This window comes from Eretmochelys imbricata, chromosome 10, assembly GCF_965152235.1.
Source record: "Eretmochelys imbricata isolate rEreImb1 chromosome 10, rEreImb1.hap1, whole genome shotgun sequence".
NCBI lineage: Eukaryota > Metazoa > Chordata > Testudines > Cheloniidae > Eretmochelys > Eretmochelys imbricata.
Genome location: NC_135581.1, coordinates 34,348,639 through 34,374,005, shown reverse-complemented (window position 1 = coordinate 34,374,005; position 25,367 = coordinate 34,348,639). Strand labels below are relative to the sequence as shown.

The window sequence follows — 25,367 nt, the reverse complement described above, 5'->3', positions numbered from 1 at the left end:
CGCACAAGAGCAGCTCCCCTGCACCTGCCTGAGGACAGTACAGCTGCCGAGCACACAGCGTAAGCTGGGGCAGAGGATTTGGACTTCGAAAGCAGGCTGACTTACTCTAGGTTCCTCAGTGTGCGGTTAGCGCGCAGAGCGTTGGCTATCTCCGGCGCCCCCTCTTGGCCAATGGAATTCTCCCGAAGGCTAGGAAAAGACAAGAGGTCACTGGGATTCCCTCCTTCCAGGGCAAGGAGTGGGAACAGCTCCGGACATTTCTCATTCTCTTCCGGGCACTCTTTGTATTTTAGGGCGAACAAGACAAACCAACGGGGCCAGCAGGGGGCGGTAGCCTCTAGGCGAGGGCTCTCCGGGGCAGATAGGGGAGGGCGAGGCCGCCTGGCACGTGCAGGTGAACATTCGATGCATGAGCAGCTGCTGCAATCACACACATGTCTCAGGCCCTGAACAATGCCCCTCGCTCTCCCTTCACCCAACACACAGCCTCCCTACGCCAGGCCCTGCTCTTTGTAGGCTGGCAAAAATCCCTGTTAGGGGAGGGAGCAAAAAACCAGATTGGAATGATCAGCGATGAACATCTAGCCCAGCCCAGGTTTTCCTCTTGCACTGCTCCCGTGGCCCTCCCCAGGTCACGTGGCTGCTCCCCCCTGGTTATTGCCTGCTCCCCAAGTCAGAGGGGGTTAGAATTTCCATCTCACTTTGGGAATGACTCACAGACTCCCTGCCCCCAGCAGGGACGCAGCGAGTTACTCCAGTGCCATTGATTTATCCTCTAGGCGGGGAGCAGCCGCAAAGGAGCAGCTGAGTTTGGGCTGGGCGATTCAGCAGAAGGATATTTTCATTTTTCCCCACCTCCACCGAATATACACCATACTCATTGCCTCAGGGTTTCTGCTGGGCACAGAGATTGCGCAGCACAGGGCCAGATGTTTCCTGTATCTGCGTGGGGCTACAAAGCGGTGGTGGGAAGGATGCAGGGAGTGGGCAGAGTCCCTGGAGAGTAATGAAAGCAGGCTCAGAGGTGCTGTACCCCGTAAAGGGGAAGTGGCTGAGTGGGATGGGGCATGGCCAGGGGTAACAATCGTTGCGTCTCCAAAACAGGAGCCATGGTACCTGCACCAATTTGTGCTCCCCAGTGCCGCTCTGGGATCTCTGCCGATCTTGCAGACAAAACCCCTCCAGCAACTGCTGCTTGGGCAGTATCCTTCAACAGGAAGCTGCAGTGCAGCTCTGCCTTTCAATGCCACAGTAGTCCCCATAAAGGTGTTTAGCACATCTGTTGCGGGACCCAAGTGGCCTGAAATATTCTGGAGAACACCCATGTGCCAAAGCCATCGGGAGCAGTCTGCAAAGGCTCTCAGCATTGGCTCACTTCTGCTAGAACTTTTCATTCCTTCTCATTTTGTTTGTATTCTTGTAATTTAAAATGGAATGCTTTGTAAAAAACTCTGGTAATGGCCTTTGTATTCAGTGGAAGCAATCAGCCACGCCTGCTAGGAACGGACCTGGGAACAATGCACCAGGGGAAAAACGGCAGCATTTCTGGTATTTGTAATCTACTGGAAGAGGCTTAGTGGGTCTTCATCTGTTATTAAGCAGCCCCTGCAGGCCTTACTGTCCTTTTATGGTAATATCAGTGAACAATTTTAAAGATTTGTGTCTCCATTGGTGTCTGATCTGTGCAGGACAATCTACCTTAGAAAAAGCACCTTTGTGATTTAGCCTATTTCATTTGTTTCTGTAAGCAGGGGAGAAATGCATTGTGATCAGTTATATACAACATCGCAGCAGGAAATAAATATCCCAGGTTTCAGTCTGGCACATTGTACTTTCTAAATGTAACAATAGAAACATGTAATTTCACTTCGGACGTTTGCCCCTGTTGCTTGCAGTGCTCACAGATGTTTTACTTCAAACTTTCAGAGTTTGGCAACACAGTCCAGTGCTCCTTGTTGGAGATTCTGAAAAAACTCCCACCCTAATTTTGTTAAATCTCTCTCTCTCTCTCTCTCTCTTTTGTAAGTGAGTTTAGCATTGGACTGACAGCCTGTATTTATCCCTAGAACAGGAGCAGGGCAAGCGCCCCACCTATCCCTGCTACCAATGTGCATCACCTCTGAGCCACCCCCTGCAGGTGTTCATGCCCTGCAGAAACTAGGGGGTTCATTAGCACCAATAGTGGCCCTGGTTTCTGTCTACTCTTCATAGACTCCAAGGCCAGCAGGGACCATTGTGAGCAGCTAGTCCGACCTCCTGTGTAACGCAGGCCAGAGAACAGCCCCAAATAATGCCTAGAGCAGAGCTCTTAGACAAACATCCAATGAAATGGACTAAGACCCAGCAAACGTATTTCCCTGACTAGCCATCAGGGAGCAGGCTGGGCTGGACTGGAACTGACCTACAGATGGAAGCTACTAAATCATCCCCAGTCCCCTGAGCTGTCCATCTCCTCAGCTGCACGTGGGTGTTTTGAAAAATGTTAAGTGTATTGGCCAAGGGAGGGTTACTGTATGACTGGGTTTCCCCGGACATCGCCTCTCTTTTGATCCTCCACCCTCTGTCCAGAAGGATTTTTCAAATCAGAGGCAACGTCCGGGAGTTTTCAAGCAGATGTTGCAGCTCAGAAAGGGCTGGATCCACGTCCAATTGGTCCCTTCCTTGCAACTGCAGCTGATTGGTCCCTTCCCTGTAGCAGGAGCTGCCAGATCCCACCCACCCAGGCCCCAGATCCCAGCCCTGGGGTGGGGGAGAACCCCGCAGGGAGGCACTGATGGACAGGCTGGCGCTGTGTCCTGGGTCTGCACCAGCCACCCTGCCACCATGACAGGGAGCGACAGTGCCCCCCCACCTCAAGAGTGAGGCCACAGGTACCCCCTCCAAAAAACCCCAAATACTCCCTTTCCAGCACCCCCTAAATGCCTTCTCCTGTCCAAATAGACATACACCCCTCCAGCACCCCCCAAGTACCTCCTCACAATAGAAAAACACATTCTTCCAGCACCCTGCACCCTCTCCCATCCCAGTACACACACACACCCTTCTGGCACCCCCCAAATACTCCCTCCAGCACCCCCCAAATACCCTCTCCTGTTCCAGTACACACACACACACCCCCCACTCCGGCACCCCCCAAATACCCCCCATACAGCCCCTCTAGCTCTCCCCCGCACCCGGCAGTGTCCTCTTTTTGGGAACCTGAAATATGGTAACCCTAGGCCAAGGAGACTCCCCCTGCCCTCCTCCCCCTCCCCCCCCATTTACCTTCTTTGGCTTGCAATGGTTTCGCTGCTAGCAGCAGGATTAGAAAAAGCACAGCTGAGCTGATCCATTTCACAAGGAAAAAAACAAACCGAGTTAGAAGAGAAGCTCAGCTGTATGAAGAGGTGACACCCACCAAATTGGGATCCAGACCAATTAGGTGGGTGCAAACCCGTTGCCCCCCTGGGCCTCCCCTCACCCCCACCCCCGGATACTGGTCCCATTCGCCCAGGAGCTGCAGGGTGGGGGGCCGTGCTTCAGTAGCAAGGAACGCATGCTGTAGCTAGTGCAAAAAACAAGATTACTGCCAGAGAGACCTGGAAGGTGCTGCGCTGAATGACACAATTCTTGTGGTGACAACATGGCCAGATGGCCAGCCCGCGTATGTGTTCGCGATCTGAGTGGGGCAGTGTCGGGAAGAGGGGAGAGCTGAGACCAAGACTTACTTGAGGCTGATGAGGCCCCGGTTGGAGCGCAGCGCTCCTATCAACGCCGTGACCCCCGCGTTACTGATCGAATTGCTCTGGAGGCTGAAACACAAAGAGATACAGCAGAGTGTCACCACAGGAACGACGCAGTGGGCCTTCGTACCAGCCCAGCACTGGATGAGTTCACCTCGTGTGGTTAAGAGTGAATTCATCATGGCAAAACGTGCCAGCCTGTTGGAAATCCTGGACAGGTCGGCAAAGCTCGCCAAAGCAAAAGCCCCGCCCCCCCCACCAATGGAGGAGGGGCCCCAGAGCCAGCAATCAGCTAAGCAGTGGGGATACCAAAGATAAAGCAGGAGCAGGAGTGAGGGTCACAGGTTCAGAATGAAGCGGCTGAGGACACCAAGCAGAGAGCCCCAGACAATGCCCCCAGCTCCCCAAAGGAGTCCCAAGAGCCAGTGGATGCCACCCAGAGGAGCTCTGCTTGGAGACAGGAGGTAGGTAGAGGCCAAAAAATAGGTGCAGGGCACATGCCTGTCCAGCTTCCTCTTCTGGGACTGACAGACACCCCTCAAGAGACAGCTGGCTAGGAGGCCCCTGGACTGTGTGGGGCCACACATGGGGAGCGCAAAAAAGGAAAAGAGGTGGGGAAAGTTCAGCCAGAGCCCCAGCAGGCAGTCCTGGGAGAGCTGGGAGAGGGGGTGCACCCAGCTGCACTGAAGGGAGGTGTGCGCTGACGTCCCCCTCTTGGCACAGAAGGGGCACGTGCTCCCGGTGAAAGGTGCCAGACTGAGAAGACAAAAGTCTTCCATTTGCCGCCGGGACAGGGACAGTACAGGCAAGAGCAGCAGGCGTGCCCTGCCCCAGTCCTGAGCAGGAAGGAGCGCGTCTGTCGGGGCAGAGGGCTGCTTGGTTTCTAAGGCGAGTCAGTCTGCTGCCCCTCTGCTGAGACTCCTAACCAGGGTGGAGAAGTTTTGTGATGGAGCCCATGAGGAAGCAGACAGTGGACAGCAACTCATTTCCCACAGGCCACCAAACCTCTAGCAGGGAAATAACTCTGGGCACAACAGACAAGGGCTGGTTGCAACGGGGAAAGCCAAGGCTCCTTATGCCACCCCCTGTCCTCCTGTCTTCTTTGCTGAATCTTCCTGCTACTACCCTCCTCTGAAGATACCAAGACTTCCTGGGAGATCCCCTGGAACTCCAAAGATCTAGGCAAAAGATCTATCTTGCTTTAAGATTAAACTCGATAAGTTTATGGAGGAGATGGTATGATGGGATAACATGGTTTTGGTAATTAAATATTCATGGTAAATAGGCCCAATGGCCTGTGATGGGTTTTAGATGGGGTAAGATCCAAGTTACCTGGGAAAGAATTTTCTGTAGTATCTGGCTGATGAATCTTGCCCATATGCTCAGGGTTTAGCTGATCGCCATATTTGGGGTCGGGAAGGAATTTTCCTCCAGGGCAGATTGGAAGAGGCCCTGGAGGTTTTTCGCCTTCCTCTGTAGCATGGGGCACGGGTCACTTGCTGGAGGATTCTCTGCTCCTTGAGGTCTTTAAACTACAATTTGAGGACTTCAATAGCACAGATATAGGTGTGAGGTTTTTTTTGTAGGAGTGGTGGGTGAAATTCTGTGGCCTGCGTTGTGCAGGAGGTCAGACTAGATGATCATAATGGTCCCTTCTGACCTAAATATCTATGAATCTATGAATCTATGAAACTGATCCCCAAAAAAAATGCACGAGGCCATCACGCCCCTAGCCATTCCCCTCCGCCCTGCAGATCATCAATGGGAAATTTTCCCAAAGAAACCTACCAGCCTCTTCCCCACAAATGCCCCTTCTGCTTTCCACGGACATGAGTTGGGGGAACAGACAAGGATGGGGTAGGAGGCAACCCCAGATCACTCTGGATCACGACTCTGCCCTTGGGAGAGCTGAGCGGTGAAGCATTAACAAGCACCCCTTGGCAGCGAAGAACAATGCATCAGGGGTGCTCCAGGCACTTGAGTGGCAAAGGACTTACTCCAGGGTTGTGAGACTGTGATTCACTCTCAGAGCTTCGGCCAAGGCTACGGAGCCAGTGTCCCCCACACAGTTACTGGAGAGGCTGTGAGAAAGGAAAGGGAGATCAGCCATTAGCAGCTGTGAAATTGCAGTCAGAGCCCAGAGGCAGGGGATCCCAATCAGCCTGAGAAAAGCCAGCCCCCACCTTGGCCCCCTAGTGAGGGGGTGGCTTGGTTTCCTCACAGCTGCCAAGTCTCACAATGGGAAAAGTGAGTGTTCCGCAGTGACGTGCCAAGGCTGAGTCCCCAGCAGGCCAGTCACATCCCGGGAAAGGAGGAGCTAGGTGGGCAACAAGGCCCAGCACTTTAGCAGCAATACGAACACCTCCATCTGGATTCTGCATCTGATCACCCCATCCCAACATAGGACAAAATGACAGTAGAAAACTGACCTGGTAAAGGAACAGCCACAGGCACCAAATACATTTACAATGCAAGCCAGAGCGATGGAGACCTCGCCCATCCACAGAGAACAGCTGTGTCCACTCAAGCTCAAAGATCAATTGCCCATTCAGTGACACTGTGTCCCTGTCAGCCTGTGGCATGTGGTGATCCTATCCCGTACTGGTGGGGTGTGTGGAATGTCTGCTCTGTGAACCCTCGCCCACCTACTCAGGGGAACTTGGGGCGCTTTTCTGATTTATATTGTGCCCATTGCTGCGTTACCTGGGCATGGCTGAGAGATTAAAGTGAATCGATGCTAACCGCTGGCATAAATCAGCAGCTGTTCCTTCTGTACCCTCACCCACTGGCAGGGCAAATGCTATCTGGCTACAGGCCCACATAAGAAAAAGGCGGAGCAAATAAACGCCTCTTGCACGGCTTCCTAAATTGTTTCCACACTTGCACCTTGGCAGAATGTCGGAGGAAGTTCATTTCAAAGCTGAAAGCACTCCAAAGACAACACCCTTCTGCCCATCCCTGGGAGATCAGCCCTTTTAAGAGAATCATAGAATATCAGGGTTGGAAAGGACCTAAGGAGGTCATCTTGTCCAACCCCCTGCTCAAAGCAGAACCAATCCCCAATTTTTGCCCCAGATCCCTAAATGGCCCCCTCAAGAATTGAACTCACAACGCTGGGTTTAGCAGGCCAATGCTCAAACCACTGAGCTATCCCTCCCTCCGTAGGGAGGTCCCTCAAGAGGTCATCAAGTCCAGCCCCTTGTGCAGAGGCAGAACCAAGTAAACCTACACCTTCCTGACAGGTGTCTGTCCAACCTGTTCTGAAAAACCTCCAGTGATAGGGTTCCACAACCTCCCTCGGAAGCCTGTTCCAGAGCTTAACTATCCTTATGGCTAGAAAGTTTTTCCTACTATCTAACCTAAATCTCCCTTGCTGCCAATTAAGCCCATTACATCTGGTCCTACCTTCAGTGGACACGGAGAATAGTTGATCACTGGCCTCTTTAGAACAGACCTCATCATATTTGAAGACTGTTATCAGATCCCCCCATAGTTTTCTTTTCTCAAGACTAAACCTTTCCTCATAGGTCAGGGTTTCTAAACCTTGTGGCATTTTTGTTGCTCACCTCTGTACTCTCTCCAATTTGTCCACATCTTTCCTAAAGTGAGGCATCCAGGACTGGACACAGTATCCAGCTGAGGCCTCACCAGTGCTGAGCAGAGTGGGGTAATTACCTCTGTGTCTTATACAAGACATTCCTGGTAATGCTCCTAGAATAATATTAGCCTTCTGCAACTGTATCACTTTGTTTACTCATTCTATTTGTGATCCACTATAACCCCAAGATCCTTTTCAGCACTACTCCCGCCAAGTCAGTTATTCCCCGTTTGGTAGTTCTGCAGTTGATTTTTGCTTCCGAAGTGTAGAACTTTGTACTTGTCATTATTAAATTTCACTTTGTTGATTTCAGACCAATTCTCTGATTTGTCAAGGTTGTTTTGAATTCTAATCCTGGCTTCCAAAGTGCTTGCAACCCCTCCGAGCTTGGTGTCATCTGCAAATTTGATAAGCATCCTCTCCACTCTATCATTAATTTCAATATTGAATAGCACCAGACCCAGGACTGACCCCGGCAGGACCACACTAGATACGCCCTCCCCGTTGCACAGCGAACCACAGATAATTACTCTCTGAGTACCGTCTTTCAACCAGTTGTGCACCCACCTTATAGTAAATTCATTTAGACCGCATTTCCCCTTTTTGTTACGAGACTGTCATGAGGGACTGTCCACAGGGTTTTGGGGCCACATGCTTGCTGCAGGAAGGCACTCGACAGCGAGCAGGGGATGAGCAGAGGTCAAACCCTGGCCTCCCAATGAAGAATGCACAGGAAACCCTGCCAGGGGAGTCTGGTGGGGTTTCCTGTCCCTGGCTGGCTGTTACCACACACTACCTTCCCACCCCACTCGTGTCCCTGTGGTCACAGCCACGCATCCATCCGCACTCATGAAGCTGTATATAGGGTGCAGCACTTGCACTGACGTCAGTGTCTCTATCATATCCCTGCTGATCTACTACAAGATACATCACACGGGAACTGGTGAGCATAAACATTCCTCCCATGCCTATGAAATGACTCCCTGACCGCCCACCCTATGCACATTCTGCCATTCTGAGCCACAATGAACAGTCAGTCCATCCCTCCATGAGAAATCCCCCTGATTTCAGTGGGACCACCCATGGAATAGGGGTGGCAATATCTGGCCTTTCTTGTACACCATGTCATAACAGGTTGGGACAGATCCTAAGGGGACTCAGAAGTTAGTGTCACCCTCAATCATTGTTCATCTCTCTATTAACTTGTAACCTCTCTGTCAATCCTTACATCAGTTCCCTGAGATTCCCGTTCTGCTTCAGTGCTTCTGCTATTTTCTTTGCACCTTGGGGCCCAATGGAGTTCTTCTGAAGGCTGTGAAGAAGACAGAATCACCCATAAACTTCAAAAAGAGGGAGTCAGCTCTCCATCAATAACTCACCTTAACTTCCTTCTTCTCACTTGAGGACTCCCATTTCTGGCTGAGGCACTTCTGCCTCTGTATATTTTGTACTCCTCTAATGCACACAGGTAGCTTTGGTGCACACTCTTTTGCTATTTATACCTTCATCCCATCTCTTATCATGCTCTACTAGACCTAGATCCTCAAATTCTCTCTGGATAGCTGCCCCAGGTAAGCTGGTGGGTGGACTTTTCCATCAGAGTGGAGGATGGCAGACCAGCTGGCCTGGTCACATCAAGTAACAGCCATGATCATGTTGTTATCAGCCATTACCATATTGACAGACATCATCATCAAGGCAAATCCTTGCCAATCTAGCATCACACTTGACATCACACTCTGTTACATGCCCTATTCGACCTGACCTAAAATCATAGCAAGGTAGGGCTGGTAGGGACCTTGAGAGGTCATCAAGTAAACCTAGACCATCCCTGACAGGTGTTTGTCCAACCTGTTCTGAAAAACCTCCAGTGATGGAAATTCCACAACCTCCTTTGGAAGCCTTTTCCAGTGCTTAACTGTCCTTACAGTCAAAACATTTTCCCCAATATCTAACCTAAATCTCCCTTGCTGCCAATTAAGCACATTAGTTCTTGTCCTGCCTTCAGTGGACATGGAGAACAATTCATCATAGTCCTGTTCATAACAACTCCTCATGTATTTGAAGACTATTATCAGGTCCCCCCACTGTCTTTCCTCAAGACTAAACTTGTCCAGATTTTTTAAACCTTTCCTCATAGGTCAGGTTTTCTAAGCCTTTTATCCTTTCGGTTGCTCTCCTCTGGACTCTCTCCAGTTTGTCCACATCTTTCGTAAAGTGAGGCAACCAGAACTGGACACAGTATCCAGCTGAGGCCTCACGAATGCTGAGTACAGCAGGACAGTTACCTCCCATGTCTCACATATAACATTCCTGTTAATACACCCCAGAATGAAATAAGCGTTTTTTTCCATTTGCATCGCATTGTTGACTCACTTTCAATTTGTGATCCACTCTAATCCCCAGATCCTTTTCAGTAGTACTACCACGTAGTCAGTTATTCTCCATTTTGTAGCTGTGCATTTCATTTTTGCTTCCTAATTGTAGTAGTTTGCACTTAGCTTTATCTTCTTAGTGGTTAGAATAAATAAGACAGACTGGGTATGAACCAGGCAAACAAGCCAGGCACCATCTTCCTCAGGGTCCACCCCACCATCTATCATGTTTCCTTCAGATCGGTTCTGTCCTGCCCCCTCCTGCTCCTTGAACAGAAGAGCATCTCTCTCCACACTTGGCCTCTGCCCACTTTTGGGCACAGCAATTGCAGTAGATTTAGCGCATTGTAGGCGAATGGGTTGGCGGGAATGTGGTTCCTGTAAGATGGAAACCAGCTTTGATGTGAGCAGTGCAGGCTTCCTTGTGTGAAATGGTGGCACCCTTGCAACTGGAGCCTGGGCAATGGAGGAGGAACCGTGTTTAGTGGAGTGCAAAAACATGATTAAGTGTTTAATGGAGTGCAAAAACATGATTAAGTAGAGACACGGAAAATGGTCAGATTGTGGGGCAGAGGACAATGGCTCATCTGCTTGTGCTTTCAGATGGCCCTGACCAGGAGGCCAAGCCAAGAAGGGGAATTAGCAGCAGGCTGCTGTGACCACAGCGCTGCCCTTGCAGATGGCCGCAGAAAGGAGCAGACAGCAAACCATAGGGGAGCTTGGGTTTTAGAATCACTCACTGCAAAGTTGTCAGCTTGTGGTTGGTTAAAAGGGCCTCAGCCAGGAATTTAGCACCATCTTCCTTGATCACGTTATTCTGGAGGCTGCAGAGATAACACAACACAATTATTGTGGAAAAACTAGGAATTAGAGCAGAATGCAGCCACAGACTGTCCCAGCCTGTCTCATATTAGCCATGCCGTCTCCTGAGGCCAGAGGCAATGGTATAAAAGAATGAACCCCCATGTGCCTGAACTTCCTGTGCTGTTCTTTTCCAAGTGCGCCTCCTGAGTCTTGCCCCCAGCCCCTGCCGTTTGGGACTGCCTCCTGCCCCCTTAGCAGCCTACCTCTTCCAGACACCTCTTGCCCTTTCTCGTCTCCCTCCCTTGTGTTTAAGGTGCTGGGGTTGAGTCACACATTCCTTCACACCACACCACTCCACCACACCACGCCACATGGTAAAGAGTCCTTAAAGTGGCTGTAGATTACACGGACATCCACTTTACACATCCGCCTGCACCTGATGGCCCTCACACTGCCAGAGCGGGGTAAAGCAGCCTGAGGGTAACTAAGACATCAGGCCCTTCGTTTTTTATATTGTCTTATAGGCCACTTCTATCCCTCCATTTCCTCCTCTGCCTAGTCTTCCTTCTGCCTGGCTTCCTGCTCTTCCCCGCCCCTCGGTGCCATCAGAAGAACATAAAAGAACATAAGAACAGCCATATTGGGTCAGACCAGTATCCTGTTTTCTGACAGTAGATGGTACAAGGTGCATCAGAGGGAATGAACAGAGCAGGGCAATCATCATGTGATCCATCCTCTGTCATCCAGTCCCAGCTTCTGGCAGTCAGAGGTTTAGGACACCCAGAACATGAGGTTGTGTCTCTGATCATTCTTGGCTAAGAGCCAAGAGAGGGGGAAGGGATAGCTCAGTGGTTTGAGCATTGGCCTGCTAAACCCAGGGTTGTGAGTTCAATCCTCAAGGGGGCCATTTAGGGATCTGGAGCAAAAATTGGGGATTGGTCCTGCTTTGAGCAGGCGATTGGACTAGATGACCTCCTGAGGTCCCTTCTAACCCTGATATTCTATGACCTGTCCTCCAGGAACTTATCTAGTTCTTTTTTGAACCCAGTTATACTTTTGGCCTTCACAACATCCCCTGGCAATGAGTTCCACAGGTTGACTGTGCACTGTGTGAAGAAAAACTTCCTCTTGTTTGTTTTAAAACTTTCTGCCTATTTTTTTTACAATAGTCATAATCATAATCATGATTTTTAAATAGCAGTTGAATCTCAATATGGAGAATAATTCAATAAATATAAACAAGACAGTAAGTCAATAGATATTGTACTCAATAATAAGATGTTGGGGCATGTATGCCCCAACCAGATCCATCCCAATCCCTCAGTCCATGTACTAAGTTATGCCCTATGACTTCTACAAAAAGAATGGGGGAGGAGGGAGAGTTCAAAGTAGTTCTGGATAGTTGGTTCAGGGTAAGGAGATATAAGTAGACTGGGTTGGAGCCAGAACTCCTCAGCTTGACTTCCTCACACCTCAGACTGGGGAAGGGGGTATTCAAAATCCAAATCTCAGTTTTGTGGTTTGAGCCAATACCTAGATCTATTGGGCTTGATTCTGATCCTGCCTTGGTTTCTCACTGGCATAAGTTCATTGACTTCCTATTCCTGATTTATGCCAGCATCCCTGAGAGGAGCACCAGGCCCACTGGATCCGTAACTTATGAAGTACAAAACTCAACAGGTTCAGTTGCTAGGGAATCACATGAACAATTCCTTTGATTTCCGTTCACAGGGGCCCAAAAGTCCAACCACTCCAAAACCTCAGAGCGCAACTCAGCCAAAACCACTGAGTTTCTCCTCGTTCTATAGCCAAAGTGTAAATGTTACTTACTAGTATGCAGTACGTTTATACGTACAGGCAATTTGCCCTGGACCTCACCTCTTCTTATTAAAGAAAAGGGATAGCAGAGAAAATCCAAGAACACAACACAGATGTTGCTGTGTCCCTCACTGCAGGGAAGCCTAGAATTAGCACACGGCAATGACAATTAGAGACCTCTGCCATTCTGACGCACCTTTCAACCCAACGCCATATGCAATGTTTCTAATGCCTGGACAGCCCTTTTGACACGACACCATAAAGCACAGCATCACTGTAAAGAGCTAGCAGCTTCAGTGAGCGCATCCCCCACACAGCTGGGCATCTGGAGAGAACTAAGTAGCATCTCCAAGGTGGCTTCTCCTGGGTCCCCTGTAAAGTTAAGATGGAGACAACTCTCAGGAGTTGTCTGCTTCTGCCAAAGCCCTGTCAAGAAAGGATTGTTCCTGGACATTGCAAGTGAGACGTTGTTTCTATGGCTACTGCACTTGTGACAGCCACCTGCTGCAAACTGACTGCACTTATACTGGGATGAAGGCAGCTGTTCACTACCCACAATCTTTCTAGTCTAGTCATTTGAACATCTGATAGCCAGTGAGATGAGGACTCTTCACACCCATACAGCGGTCTCTCACACATACAATTATGTCTATTAGGAATTAGCTTTCAGAAGCAGCCAAGGAAAGAAAACCAACAGCACTTACTTCAGGGAGAGTAGGACTTGGTTTATTTTCAGTGCATCAGCCAGTGCTTTCGCCCCTGTGGGTCCGATGGCGTTACTGCGAAGGCTGGGGAGAAGGCGAAACGAGGATAAAGAGAGAAAGAAAAGCTAAAGTTAGAAAATCCGGACAAGAACAAAACTGGTATGACAAGGGAGAGTTAAGGGTGGACATTCAGTTTAAATCTTGATCTTCTCAGCAACTGGGGCTTAGCCTCTGTTACTGGAACTCAGGGTGACTTTAGTGCAGTTTAATAGGTCGCCATGGGAGGAATCAAGAGTCAACTGTCCATCATTACATAGATTCACAGCTAAGGCCAGATGGGCCCATTGCAATCATCTAGTCTGACCTCCTGTAGGATACAGGCCAGAGGTCTTCCCTGAATTACTGTAGTTCCTGTCTGAACTAGAGCAGAGCTTTTAGAAAACCATCCAGTCTTGATTGAAAACTTGCCAGTGATGGAGAATCCATCATAACCCTTGGTATGTTCCATTGGTTAATTACCCTCATTGTTAAAATGTGTACCTTATTTCCAATCTTAAATTTGTCTAGCTTCAACTTCCAGCCATTGGACCTTGTTAGATCTTTGTCTGCTTGACTGAAGAGCCTATTGTCAATTCTTTGTTCCCCAAGTAGGTATTTAACAGATTGTGATCAAGTCACCCCTTTACTTTCTCTTTGTTAAGCTAATTAAACTCAAGGAGCTCAGTCTGTCACTGTAAGGCAGGTTTTCCAATCCTTTAATCATCTTTGCAGCTCTTCTCTGTACCTTCTCCAAGTTATCAACATCCTTCTTGAACTGAGGACACCAGAACTGGACACAGGATTCCAGCAGGGGTTGCACCAGTGCCAAACAGATGTACTATAACCTCCCTGCTCCTACTCTAGTTTCCCCTGTTTGTATGTTCAAGGATCGCATTAGCTCTTTTCGGAACAGCATCACACTGAGAGCTCATCGTCAGCTGATTACCCACCATGACCCCCAAATCTCTTTCACAGTCACTGATTTCCAGGGTAGAGTCCCCCATCCCATAAGTACGGCCTACGTTCTTTGTTCCTAGATGTATAACTTTACATGGAAAAGTTGAGTATATTTCACACAAATTTGGTGTCCTCCGACTACTATTATTGAAAATCATTGACATCACAAATAAATAAGTGTGAAACTGAGGCTGTAGAGAGAGCTTTTCACACCCAAGGAAGGAATCACACAGCGCCTTACATTTCCTGGATGAATAACTTTCTGGGGTCCCTGATTGTGAATCTTTGTCACGATGTCTGCAATGCTCGTTCATTCTGAATGTGGGGGGAGCAGGGAAGGGATTTTAACCTTTGATTTTTTCACAAGAGGGCATCACATGAGCTTTCTTACTGGATTTCAGTGTTCAAGCTGCTTTGGGGGTGGAATCTTTGATATTTGGTGACAGCTGATTTCAGAAAGAGAAAAGAAGCTTGGCAGCTGACATTTCTTTCATTAGTCACCAGTCTAGAATACTACAACCACAACATTCATCTCTTCTGGGAACTGATTACGGGGGGCAGGAGCCATCCTCCAATGTGGAGAAATTAAGGTCAGCTGACGTCACCCATTCTATTTAATCAATTTTCATGAAGGAAACGGCCGACGGCGCGTGAGTGCACTGGAGGCACCCATGTTTGCCCACAGCATGGACGACATCAATTAGGAAACATACGAAACTTACTCAAGTACCGTCAGGCTCCTGTTGACCATCAGAGATCTGGCAAGGGCTTTGGCCCCTTTGTTACTGATCTGGTTTTCTGCCAAGCTGTCCGGGAAAAGAAATTGGAGTTAGCATCTAGTCTAAGGAGAACAAATACAGTTCCTAGCCCATTACATCCCTCTAAGCCCGCTGCCGGCCACAGAAACTGCCAAGGACACAGCTGAGGAATTTGCACGGAAGAGGAATACTGTTATAACATGGAGGTGACCATATTATGTTTGAAAAATACAATTCCATTGGTTCATTATAAGATCATGTTAACCCTTTGGAAACCAGTTGATCCCTGGGTATATATCATCTGGGGACTGAGGACAATGGCAGGTGCAGGGAGAGGTGCTGGCTGTTGACAGACCTAGCTGGACTGGAATTCATTCCTGCAACGAGTCCCATGGCCCCAGCGAGCCATCCCTGTCCTTGGCTGTGCTCTGCGGCTGTGACTGACAGTTCTCCCTGGCTGGGTCCCAGGAGGGCTGTGGGAAGGTGCTGCACCACACTGGGGCAGGCAATGACTCATGTGGAAGTGAGAGGGAGTCTGGGCAGGGGCACAGACCTGGAGGAAGGAAGAGGTAGGTGGGGAAAGGCAGACTCTGCTTGCTGGTGGCCCGGTGCTCCCAAAGAGGGAGGGTCTCCTGCTGTAAGGGGGCAGGAGAACAAGGAGCCACAAACTTATCCTCAGGAGCAGTGCAGAGTGCTAGGCAGAACACAATACTCAGCCTCAGTGTCCTACAGGTTAGCCATTTGCCCCACGGTTTTCAGACATGGGCCACTAACCAGATCCGACTTTGTTATTCCAAATAACTCGCAGACTCAGAGATCTGGGCCAGAAGGGACCATCATGAGCCGCTAGTCTGACCTCCTACACATCACAGGCCACAGAGCCTCCCCCACCCACTCCTGTAACAGACCCCTCATCTCGGGCTGTGCCACCCAGGTCCTCAAACCTCACCTGAGAGACGCCGGTAACCTGCCAGCTTAAGGTACTGGGGAATTATCTGCACAGCTGACTTTGAAGGCATCAGCACTGCTTGTGGCCTGGCTACTTTATGAATGCCTTTTCTCAGAAGAGCTCAGAGAGAGCCTCCACCAGCATTGCAAAGCATACTGTCTGCACCAGCACTTTAGTGTCAGAGCCCACGGGAACTATTCCTTGTTAATTCCACATTTCAGAACCCCCGGCCCAAGAGAGCTGGGAACTGCAATTTGGAGAGCAAAACTCCAGTAAAACTTACTACAAATCACAGTCCTCACTTCCCTGCCTTCGGCCACAATTTGCCGCTCAAGCAGCAGGTTTCAGAAAGAGACAGAGGCTGATATCTAGCTGAAAATTACTGATCTAGGTGGCACTGATCACAAGTTTTGAGAGTCAAAGTCTGCCCATGAACTGCAATTAGCTGTGTAGAGAGACAGCGTGGCAGTGGGAGACCTGCCCTGCTCACCTACCCCTCTTGACAAACGTGTGTTCCCAAAGCCACCACCCTGACTGTGATTACAATAAACATCCATTCTCATACCAGCAAATGACATCATCATCATCTTGGTCAATTAGCATTGCCCAGCAGGGGAGCCTCCACCCTGGAAGTCCCCCTGTTAGAGGAGGCGTTTGCTGGTCAGTTAAGATGGGATTGAGCACCAGTTTAGGAGGCAGGTTGGTAATCCAAACTGCTCGGGGGTTAGGCGGTTACCTGCATGCACTGAACTACCAGAACATATCTCACTGGGCTCTACAGCAATATTAAGAGAGACAAAAAGGTCAATTTTAGTGTGGAGAAGATGACTAGTGAGTGGCTAGGGCTTGCAAGTCAAACATAAGAATGGCCATACTGGAGCCATGTAGATCAATGGTCCATCTAGCCCAGTATCCTATCTCTGACAGCAGTCAGTGCCAGATACTTCTGGCAGTCAAGAGACCTAGAGACATCCAGACCATGGGTTGCATCTGTGACCATCTTGGCTAATAGCCATTGCTGGACTTGTCCTCTTTGAACTTATCTAATTCTTTTTTTAACCCAGTTACACTTTTAGCCTTCACAACATCCCCTGGCAACAAGTTCCACAGGCTGACTGTGTGTTGTGTGAAGAAATACTTCCTTTTTTTTGTTGTAAACCTGCTGCCTATTAATTTCATTGAGTGACCCCTGGTGCTTGTGTTATGAGAAGAAGTAAATAACACTTCCTTATGCACTTTCTCCACACCTCTCATGCTTTTGTAGACCTCTATCACATCCCCCCACATTAGTCGTCTCTTTTCCATGATGAAAAGTCCCAGTCTTATTAATCTCTCCTCATATGGAAGCTGTTCCATACCCTTAATCATTTTTATTGCCCTTCTCTGCACCTTTTCCAATTCTAATGTATCTTTTTTGAAATGGGGCGACCAGAACTGCCCACAGTATTCAAGGTGTGGGTGTACCATGGATTTATACAGTGGCATTATGATATTTTCTGTTTTATTCTCTCGCCCTTTCCTCATGGTCTCTGTTCTGCTCTCTTTGTTGACTGCTGCTGCACCCTGAGTGGATGACCACGCGGAGACACATGGCGCAATGCTTTGCTGAGGGCACATCTCACAACACAGCTTAGATCATGTGAATGTTTAGAGAGTTCATGAACCTTTAGCTCAAATGGCCACTGCAGTGACACCCCAAAATATTTTTATGAATGCTAGCCAGTACCTCATCTTTTGAATCTGACAATCCTTCACACTCAGCACGCTCCCCAACAGCTCCATCACGTTGTCCTTAAACTTGTTGTTGTCCAGCCTGGCCAACAAAGCAAAACAGAAGAGACGGCTGAGAACAAAGCATTTTGATAATACAAGGAGGAGGAGCAAATGTCCATTATGAGCTGCTGAGAGTGAGAGCTCTCCGAAAAAATGAAGAGATCCTGATCTGTGCAGCTTCCATGCTCAAGAGTTCACAGAGCGACCCCCGTCAGAGGTAGCATGTTCCTTGAGATGCTGTCTTTCACAGTGAAGCTGACCTCCCCCCACCATCCCCCAGCAAGGAGCCGAGAGCCTGTACACTGCTGATCCTCATGACTAGAGAACGTTCCATATGCACAGCGCCAGAAGAGTCTGTTCTCTCTAGGATAACACAGTCACACTTACCAGCATCCCAGGATAACTCTAGGAGGCCCTATTCTTCCACAGAGAATGTCCTCTAAAAACTTGGAGATGCTTCACTTATGCAAAAATCACATTTAAGTCCTTTGGGTTCCTCCAGTGAAAGATATGGCAGAAGTGTAAAGCCTATTCCAACATAGCGATACAGGACTCTGCACTGCCCAGGGGCCTCTCTTTATAAGTCTTGTAAGATGGCACGAGGTGGTAGTTGCCACAGGTCATGTCATTACCATTAAATACATGTTCCAGGCCTACACAACACTAAAATGCACTGTGTTGAAGCCAGTGCCGGTCCTTGTCACCTGGTCTTACTTTGTCTACTTGTCGCTAAGTCTGATATTAGGAACAGCTGACTTTTGGGGATGTCTATCCAATGGGGATGCTAAACCAGCCTCAAATGGTATAAAGATCCAATAGACTTCTGGATTGCTATGGGGACTGTGAGTGAAATGCAAAATCTTCTACCTGTGAGTTGCGGATTCTCATCCATCCAGGCCAGCAATAACTAAAGGTCTTTTAAGGGCTATCCATTGGCCAATGTGAAATGAGTTGGGGATCTGAGTCCAATTGCTAGTGGAGAAGTGCCCATGTCATCCCTCTCCCAATTAAATCGACACCTATTATTGTAACCTCAGCAGAGAGGCCAAGTACTATGAAGTGAAAGCGACTGAATTAGCCTTTGCTCCTCAGAGGTGAAGGTACAATGTGAAAGTAGTTCAAGTAAAGACACCTGCCTCCTCTTAGTCTTGTTACCTCTACCAGCCCACAAAGCAAGAATCCCAGTTCCAGACTCCGTGGTCTCCTAAGCGGCCTCTGTAATGCAATACTACCAGCATCTCAGGATAGCTCATCAGCCACTGATACACATAGGTAATAACAAACACAGCACAACGTTTGGCATACTAGTACTGCCGCTTCCACTTCTCCAGCTCCTTTCACCCAAAGAACACGTGCCATTTTGAACATATTAGACTAATAGACTTTAAGGCCAGAAGGGACCATCAGGATCATCTAGTTTGACCTCCTGCACATCGTAGTCCACAGAACCTCACCCACTCCTGAAATAGACCCTGGATTAACCAAGCCTCCCATCACCCCTGTGAAGTAGATAGTATCCTCTCTCCTTTACAAGTGGAGAAATTGAAGACCAGAGCTGGAGTGACCTGCCCAAGGTCATACAGCAGGTCAGTGGCAGAGCCAAAAACAGAATAATAGACTCACAGGACTGGAAGAGACCTCAAGAGGTTTTCTTCTCCAGTCCCCTCCACTAGAAGACCCCAAGAGTCTGGACTTTCAGCCCCCAGCTCTGAACACGACACATATTGCCTCAGTACCACATGCCCATACCATTCTTCTCTGCACCTTTAGAGTATGTTTCTGTTTGCAGGACAATAGTCCTGAATAAAATAATTGCCGCATATCCTTTAAACAGCTGCTACTTTCTACCGCATGTCACAAAAATGTGGAAATAGTCCCGATCCCTACACGAAACCCAGATCTGACTTACCGGAGATTACTGCAGAAGAGAAGCTGTGAAAGCAGACTTTTGCAGATATTGTAGGTGAGGCAGTTGGAGAGGTTTGTCTCCTCCATGCACACCTCAGAGACCTGGAGGAGATAAGCCAGGGCAGAGCAATTCACTGGTGTTAACATCCCAGCCAAGCTCTCGTTTTTCATAGCTTCCTCCACTGTCTTGGCCAGCTCCATGTGCTGCACTTCATACAAGCACTGCATGATGTTCACGGTCCTGGAGGAGATGACATAGTCAGTGTTCAGGCAGCTCTGGAGAAAGCTGATCATGTGGCTTCGGAAGCTGTTATGCTCATCCTTCACCAAGAGCCAACCAGACAGCAATTTGTTCACCTGTGGGGAGAGAAGGCCAGAGAGAAAGCGCACAAAGATATCCAGCTGCCCATCCTCTGACTGCAGTGATCTCTGGACAGCGTTCTTAAAGTGATTGAGGAAACCAAACTTAGGCCAGGACATCCCGCTCTCAGTAAAGAGATCAAATATTGCTCGCTTTGCTGAAGCATAGTAATAAGTGGCTGCCAAAAACTCCTGGAGGGTTAAATGGGAGAAATAGTAGACAGTGGAGAACTGCATCTCTTCCTTGAGTAATATCCTACTGCACAAGCTGCCTTGTAGTGATGAGAGGTCTATGCCATAGGCTTTCAAGTCTTGTTCGTAAAATACGTACTTTCTCTTGAGCAGACCATAAAATGCCAGCCGACCCAGGTTACCAATAATTTTCTTGCTGTTGTTTATAGCTTGTTCTATCCTGGGAGTCTCCTTCTGTTTTTCCTGCCAGTCACTACTCAGTGCCATTTTAAAGTAATAGGAGTAGATTTCTGATAAAGTCTTTGGAACAGTTGTCATTTCTTGGGATTGATCAGTGCTGTTCTTTAGGAAATAGCCCATTGAGGAGCCAGATATCCAGCAAAAGGCAGGAACCGTACACATTGTGTACAAAGATCTGTTAGCCTTGATCTGACCCAAGACTTGATTGGATAAGTCTTTGTTCTCCAGGAACATCTGATCCAAGAAGTCCTTGATCTCCACTGCTCCAAAACCGCGTATTTCTGTCATCCGGTCAACTAGGCCACCTGGGATTTGGCTGGCTGCTGTGGGCCGTGAAGTGACCCAAATGGAAGCTTCCTGGAACAGGTTGCCACGGATAATATTGGTGATCAGACTATCCACTTGAATCTCCTTTTTGGGGTCCGTGCAAACAACTGTGTTGGAAAAATCTAAAGGAGTCTTAAACTCATCCAAGCCATCCAGAATCAGTAAAATCCGGGCTGTACCATTGGAGATAAAGCTGGGTTCAGTGATGTGAGGAAATACTGACCGGATGAGCCTCTCAGCAGAGAGTTTCTCATAAGTGTTCAGTTCCCGGAAACTGAGAGGTAGCACGAATATGATGTCCTTATTGACCTCCCCTTTGGCCCACATGCAGACAAACAGTTTCACCAAAGTGCTTTTGCCAATCCCAGCCACGCCCACGGTCACAGAGATTCGAGGAGGAATGCTGACTTTAGACAGAGGAAGGAAGAGCTTCTCCAGGGGGATTTTCTTGGCAACATTTCTCATGCCTTTGGTGGCCTCAATCTGCATGACATCATGCTCTTTCTGCTGAATATCTGTCAAGCCTTCCACCAGCAGAAGGTTAGTGAGCCTCTCCAGCTGGCCAAGTTCCACACCAGTTCCATAGCGGTTCTGGAGACTTTCCAAATGCTTTTGCACCATAGGGTCTGTGTAGAGAGAAGCAAAATAGGTCAAGAGGGAGACAGACAATGACCACAAGCATAAGCAATAGGCACAGCCTGACCTTCTCTCATTATTGCAGGGAAGAGAAGCCAGCTGGAGCTTCCGGAGGTCAGGAAAGCACGTTTGAAAACTCGCAACCAAGGGGGAGGGTTGTACCAGCTGTAGATGTGATTGTGATGGGGAGCACAATTCTCATTACTCAGACACACTCACCAGCTACCAGAAGGACGGGGCTGGAACTGCTTTGGCTGCTGGTTACTGCTGCTTTGTCGAGGAATGTGTCGACTGAATGTCAGGGCAAGAAACTGCACCCATCACTGAATCACTGAAGTTAGAGATGGAGCCATCTCCTCCAGCCCCCAAGCAAAGGCACAGCGTCCCAACTGAATCTGCTCTAGGACTTTGTTCAATCTAGTTTAAAATGTTTCATAAGGAAGTTTTAAAAGCCCGAAGCAGCAAATCTTTGACAACGATGGTCACAAATTCTCCCTGCTGTGATCCCACCAATCCCATCAATCTACTTTCCAGGGGTAGAAGTAGCCCTGGTGTTAAATTGCTTTGACAGAAAACATTGGTTCAAATAAAATGGAACCATTGATTTCTGGGGAAGGGCCTCTCTCGCAGTCTGAGATTTGAACTGGTGCCGAACCTGAGGCCTCATACAAAGGTTTCCCGATATCCATTAGCGACACTTTTGTTTTCATGGTAACGGCTCCCGTAGCTGGGCTAGCGCCTCGCTGTGCCTGCCAGTTAAGTCAATCACAGTTTCACAAGAAACCAAAGTGAGTTATGGTCCGAGTTCAGCACAAGTTCAGCTCCAAATCTCGGAGTGCAAGTTCCCCACTCAGAGTGTCCTTCACAGAAATAAGTAGTTCTGTGGCTTCCAAATGAACGTGCAATTCCACTGGCAGGTCAGGCAGAGGGTGGTGTACGCAGGAACACCTTACGCTGTCTCCCACTCCCTTAGATGGAGTATTATGGAGTCTGAGAAAGGAAGGGTACATTGAAGTAAAGGGTAATTAACTTACAGTAACTCCTTACTTAACATTGTAATTATGTTCCTGAAAAATACACCTTTAATTGAAATGATGTTAAGCGAATCCAATTTCCCCATAAGAATGAATGTAAATGTTGGGGTTAGGTTCCAGGGAAATTTTTTTTTGCCATACAGTACAGTACTATAGTTGGGAGGTGCCCCCGCCTTACCCCACACAGGCACAGCCCACTGGCACTGGAGACAATGAGGCAGGCAAGGAGGCTGAAGGTGCTGTAGGCTAGGAGAAGCACATTGCGCAGTGACAGCTTCCCCTACTCTGCAAGCACCAAGGGTGGGGGGCTCAACCCTCAGCCACCCACTCCACCCCTTCCCCCAAGTCCCCACCCTTAACCCTCCTCTTCTTCCCCCCCCCCCTTTACTCTGCACGCTGCGTCCTCGCTCCTCTCCTCTCCCTCCCCTGCCTCCTGTCCACGGCAATCAGCTGGCTTGCAGTGTGCAGGAGGGAGAGGGGAGGAGCGAGGACATGGTGCGCAGGCTCCCCCTCCCTCCCCTGCCTCCTGAACACCGCCAGCCAGCTGACTGCCACGGGCAGGAGGCGGGAGGAGGAGGAGGAAGGCACTGATCCACGGGGTCTGCCGGCAGGCGGAAGGCACAGTGGGGGGTGTAGGGGAGCTGATGCGGGGCTGCCAGCTGTGGACAAAGCAGGCAGCCAAACGATGTTATAGTGAAGCATTGCACAACTTTAAATGGAGCATGTTCTGTAATTGAGCGGGGACGTAAGATCGAAACAACGTTAAGTGGGAGGACATTAAGTGAGGAGTTACTGTACATATTCATACACCCTTCCCTCTTAGCTGCGTTTCTCTCTTGCTAGACTCTCTTGACCAAATTCAGAGCTGATATGTAAGGAGGAGATGCAAACAACATGGTAGTGAGTGGGTCAGTCAGTCAGTTGAAGGACTTGTGTACACAGGAAAGTTTTACCAGTTATACCAATATTGTTATTACCCATGTGGACATTCTTATTCCAGAATAAGAATGGTTTTTTTAGATTTAACTTCAACTCCTTCGCAAGCGAGAAAAGTGAAACTGACAAAAGCCATTCTTTTTCTGCAGTAGGAATATTCACATTCGGATCAATACTTGTATAATGATAACAGTTTAAATTCACTTCTTAGATTATACTGAAAAAAATATTTTCTGTGTAGACAAGACCTAAGGGAGCCTATCTAGTCTATGTTGATGGAATATGCATGTCAAGGGGCTGAAAGATCTGTTGCACCGGATAAGACTTTCCCAGTCTCATTTAGACTCAGCTGTCAGTGACTCCAGTTTGCCATAGCATGGCTTACAGTATCAGCCCAATGTCTGCACTGTACGTTCCATGATAGATTTAGTTTGTAAAATCCCTGGGATGGGGACTGTGGTGCTCAGTAAATCATCATCAGAACATGGCTGTTACTTTTTAAATATAGCACAAGACTTCTTGTTTGGAGGCTGCGTGATGCTGACACATGGAAACAAAACAGAATGAGACTTTAACTTGTGACCCCTTCACCATCATTTTATTGAGTGCTTTTCTGTGCAATTACTATCCAGACAGTAGAGCCCTGATTGAATTATTCAAACTTTCTCACTTGAAGCAGCGTTTCAATGTCTAGGTGGCAAATTATTAAGCAACCTTATTTACACTGAACTGCTGCCTGAGGCAGAGAAATGAGAAGACAGACAAATTGGGTGTGTGGCTAGGAGGCTTTGATCAGCTCCCACAGGAGAGACAGAGCTAGGTGGCTGCTCCTGAACAGTCCTGGGGTACAGCTCCGCATGCACAAAACCTCAGTCCTAGATTCATTCCACACACTATGCTGGGGAGCTTTTGGAAGCCGCTTCGCTGTGTCCAGGCGCTGTCACTGCCAGATCCCTGAGCACTAGGTTGTTGTGGTTAGCTGCAGCCCTATATTGAGGGCAGTGCATCCTTTCATTGTACAGTATTTGTAATACACAATATGACCCAAGACATTTTCTAAGGGCGTGGCAATGCGCACTCAGCCCCAGCCCTGTCTTGGGGCCGTGTGGAGCTGCACCACCCCAGGTGGGGCTCCTAAACCAGACATAATCCCTCCTGTAGCTCCCAGCACACAGGTAGAACAGGCCTGCTCCTGAAGGAGCTGCAGCATGCTCATCCTGTGCATCTGGACAGCTCTGCGGCCTGGAACAGGGTCCAGGTCCTGGCATGGCCTCCTCCTCATCCCCAACTCCATCCATGGGTCATAGCACACCTGGGAGCAGTAGGAGAGAGCAATCCTTTCCCATGGGGGAGTGTAGGGGCTGAGCTTAGCCACCGTCCTGGGAGTGCAGAGATACTCCCTGCAGCCTCCCCAGTCCCACAGACCCATAACACACATATGGACAGACAGATCAAGTGGACCGCAGCCTGGCAGCCTTGCCTCCCATGGTGAGGAATTACCAAGCTGGGGCGTGTACACTCCAGTCTCTCCCCCTGCTCTCCAGAAACAAACATTTCAGCAACAACATTTCACCCAAGTTCTTTTTCCTTATTCTATTTTCTAACCCGTTCCCGGTCAAACAAGATGACCCCTCTCCCTCAAAGCCAGTTAAATAATTGGCTTTTAACTGGCAACGCTGCCAGCCCCACTTGGGACCCGAGTCGAGCTGACTCACTGAGCTCTCTCTGTCTCCTACATCTCTATCAGCAATGACTGCTGCTTCTCTTGATGCTGCTTGAGGCAGCAGAGGGTAATAACTTGTTCTGTGTAGCCACACTGGCTCTAAGATGCGAAAGCTTGTTTTTCCAGTAAAATGGGCAGCTATGGTGTACCTTCCTGTAGCCCCGTCCAGGATCCAGATGTGCTTTACAACTTAACAAGCAAAACTATTGAGATCACCTTGCCATCCACTGAAATGCAGCTACCTCTTGAGTACAACACAGCCACAATTCACATATGAACAGGAAAAGGGGGTAAACAGTGAGGTGGTAAAATTTGCAGATGACACAAAACTACTCAAGAGAGTTAAGTCCCAAGCTGACTGTGAAGAGTTACAAAGGGATCTCACAATACTGAGTGACTGGGCAACTAAATGGCAGATGAAATTCAATGTTGACAAATGCAAAGTAATGCACACTGGACAACATAATCCCAACTAGACATACAAAATGATAGGGCCCAAGTTAGCTGTTACCAC

At 48.7% G+C, this 25,367-nt stretch overlaps 1 protein-coding gene across 3 annotated transcripts in view; it reads right to left on the bottom strand.

Moving 5' to 3' along the window:
* NLRC3 (NLR family CARD domain containing 3) overlaps positions 1–25,367 on the bottom strand; it is a 71,475-nt gene that overhangs the window by 15,810 nt on the left and 30,298 nt on the right. For all 3 annotated transcript variants that reach the window (XM_077827722.1, XM_077827721.1, XM_077827723.1), the window contains exons 4-12: positions 19,407–21,150; positions 17,451–17,537; positions 14,740–14,823; positions 13,022–13,105; positions 10,436–10,519; positions 8,549–8,632; positions 5,720–5,803; positions 3,708–3,791; positions 106–189 (exon numbers count right to left, since the gene is read on the bottom strand). In XM_077827722.1, the coding sequence (XP_077683848.1) occupies positions 106–189; positions 3,708–3,791; positions 5,720–5,803; positions 8,549–8,632; positions 10,436–10,519; positions 13,022–13,105; positions 14,740–14,823; positions 17,451–17,537; positions 19,407–21,150 (2,419 nt within the window). The remainder of the gene's footprint in view (positions 1–105; positions 190–3,707; positions 3,792–5,719; positions 5,804–8,548; positions 8,633–10,435; positions 10,520–13,021; positions 13,106–14,739; positions 14,824–17,450; positions 17,538–19,406; positions 21,151–25,367) is intronic.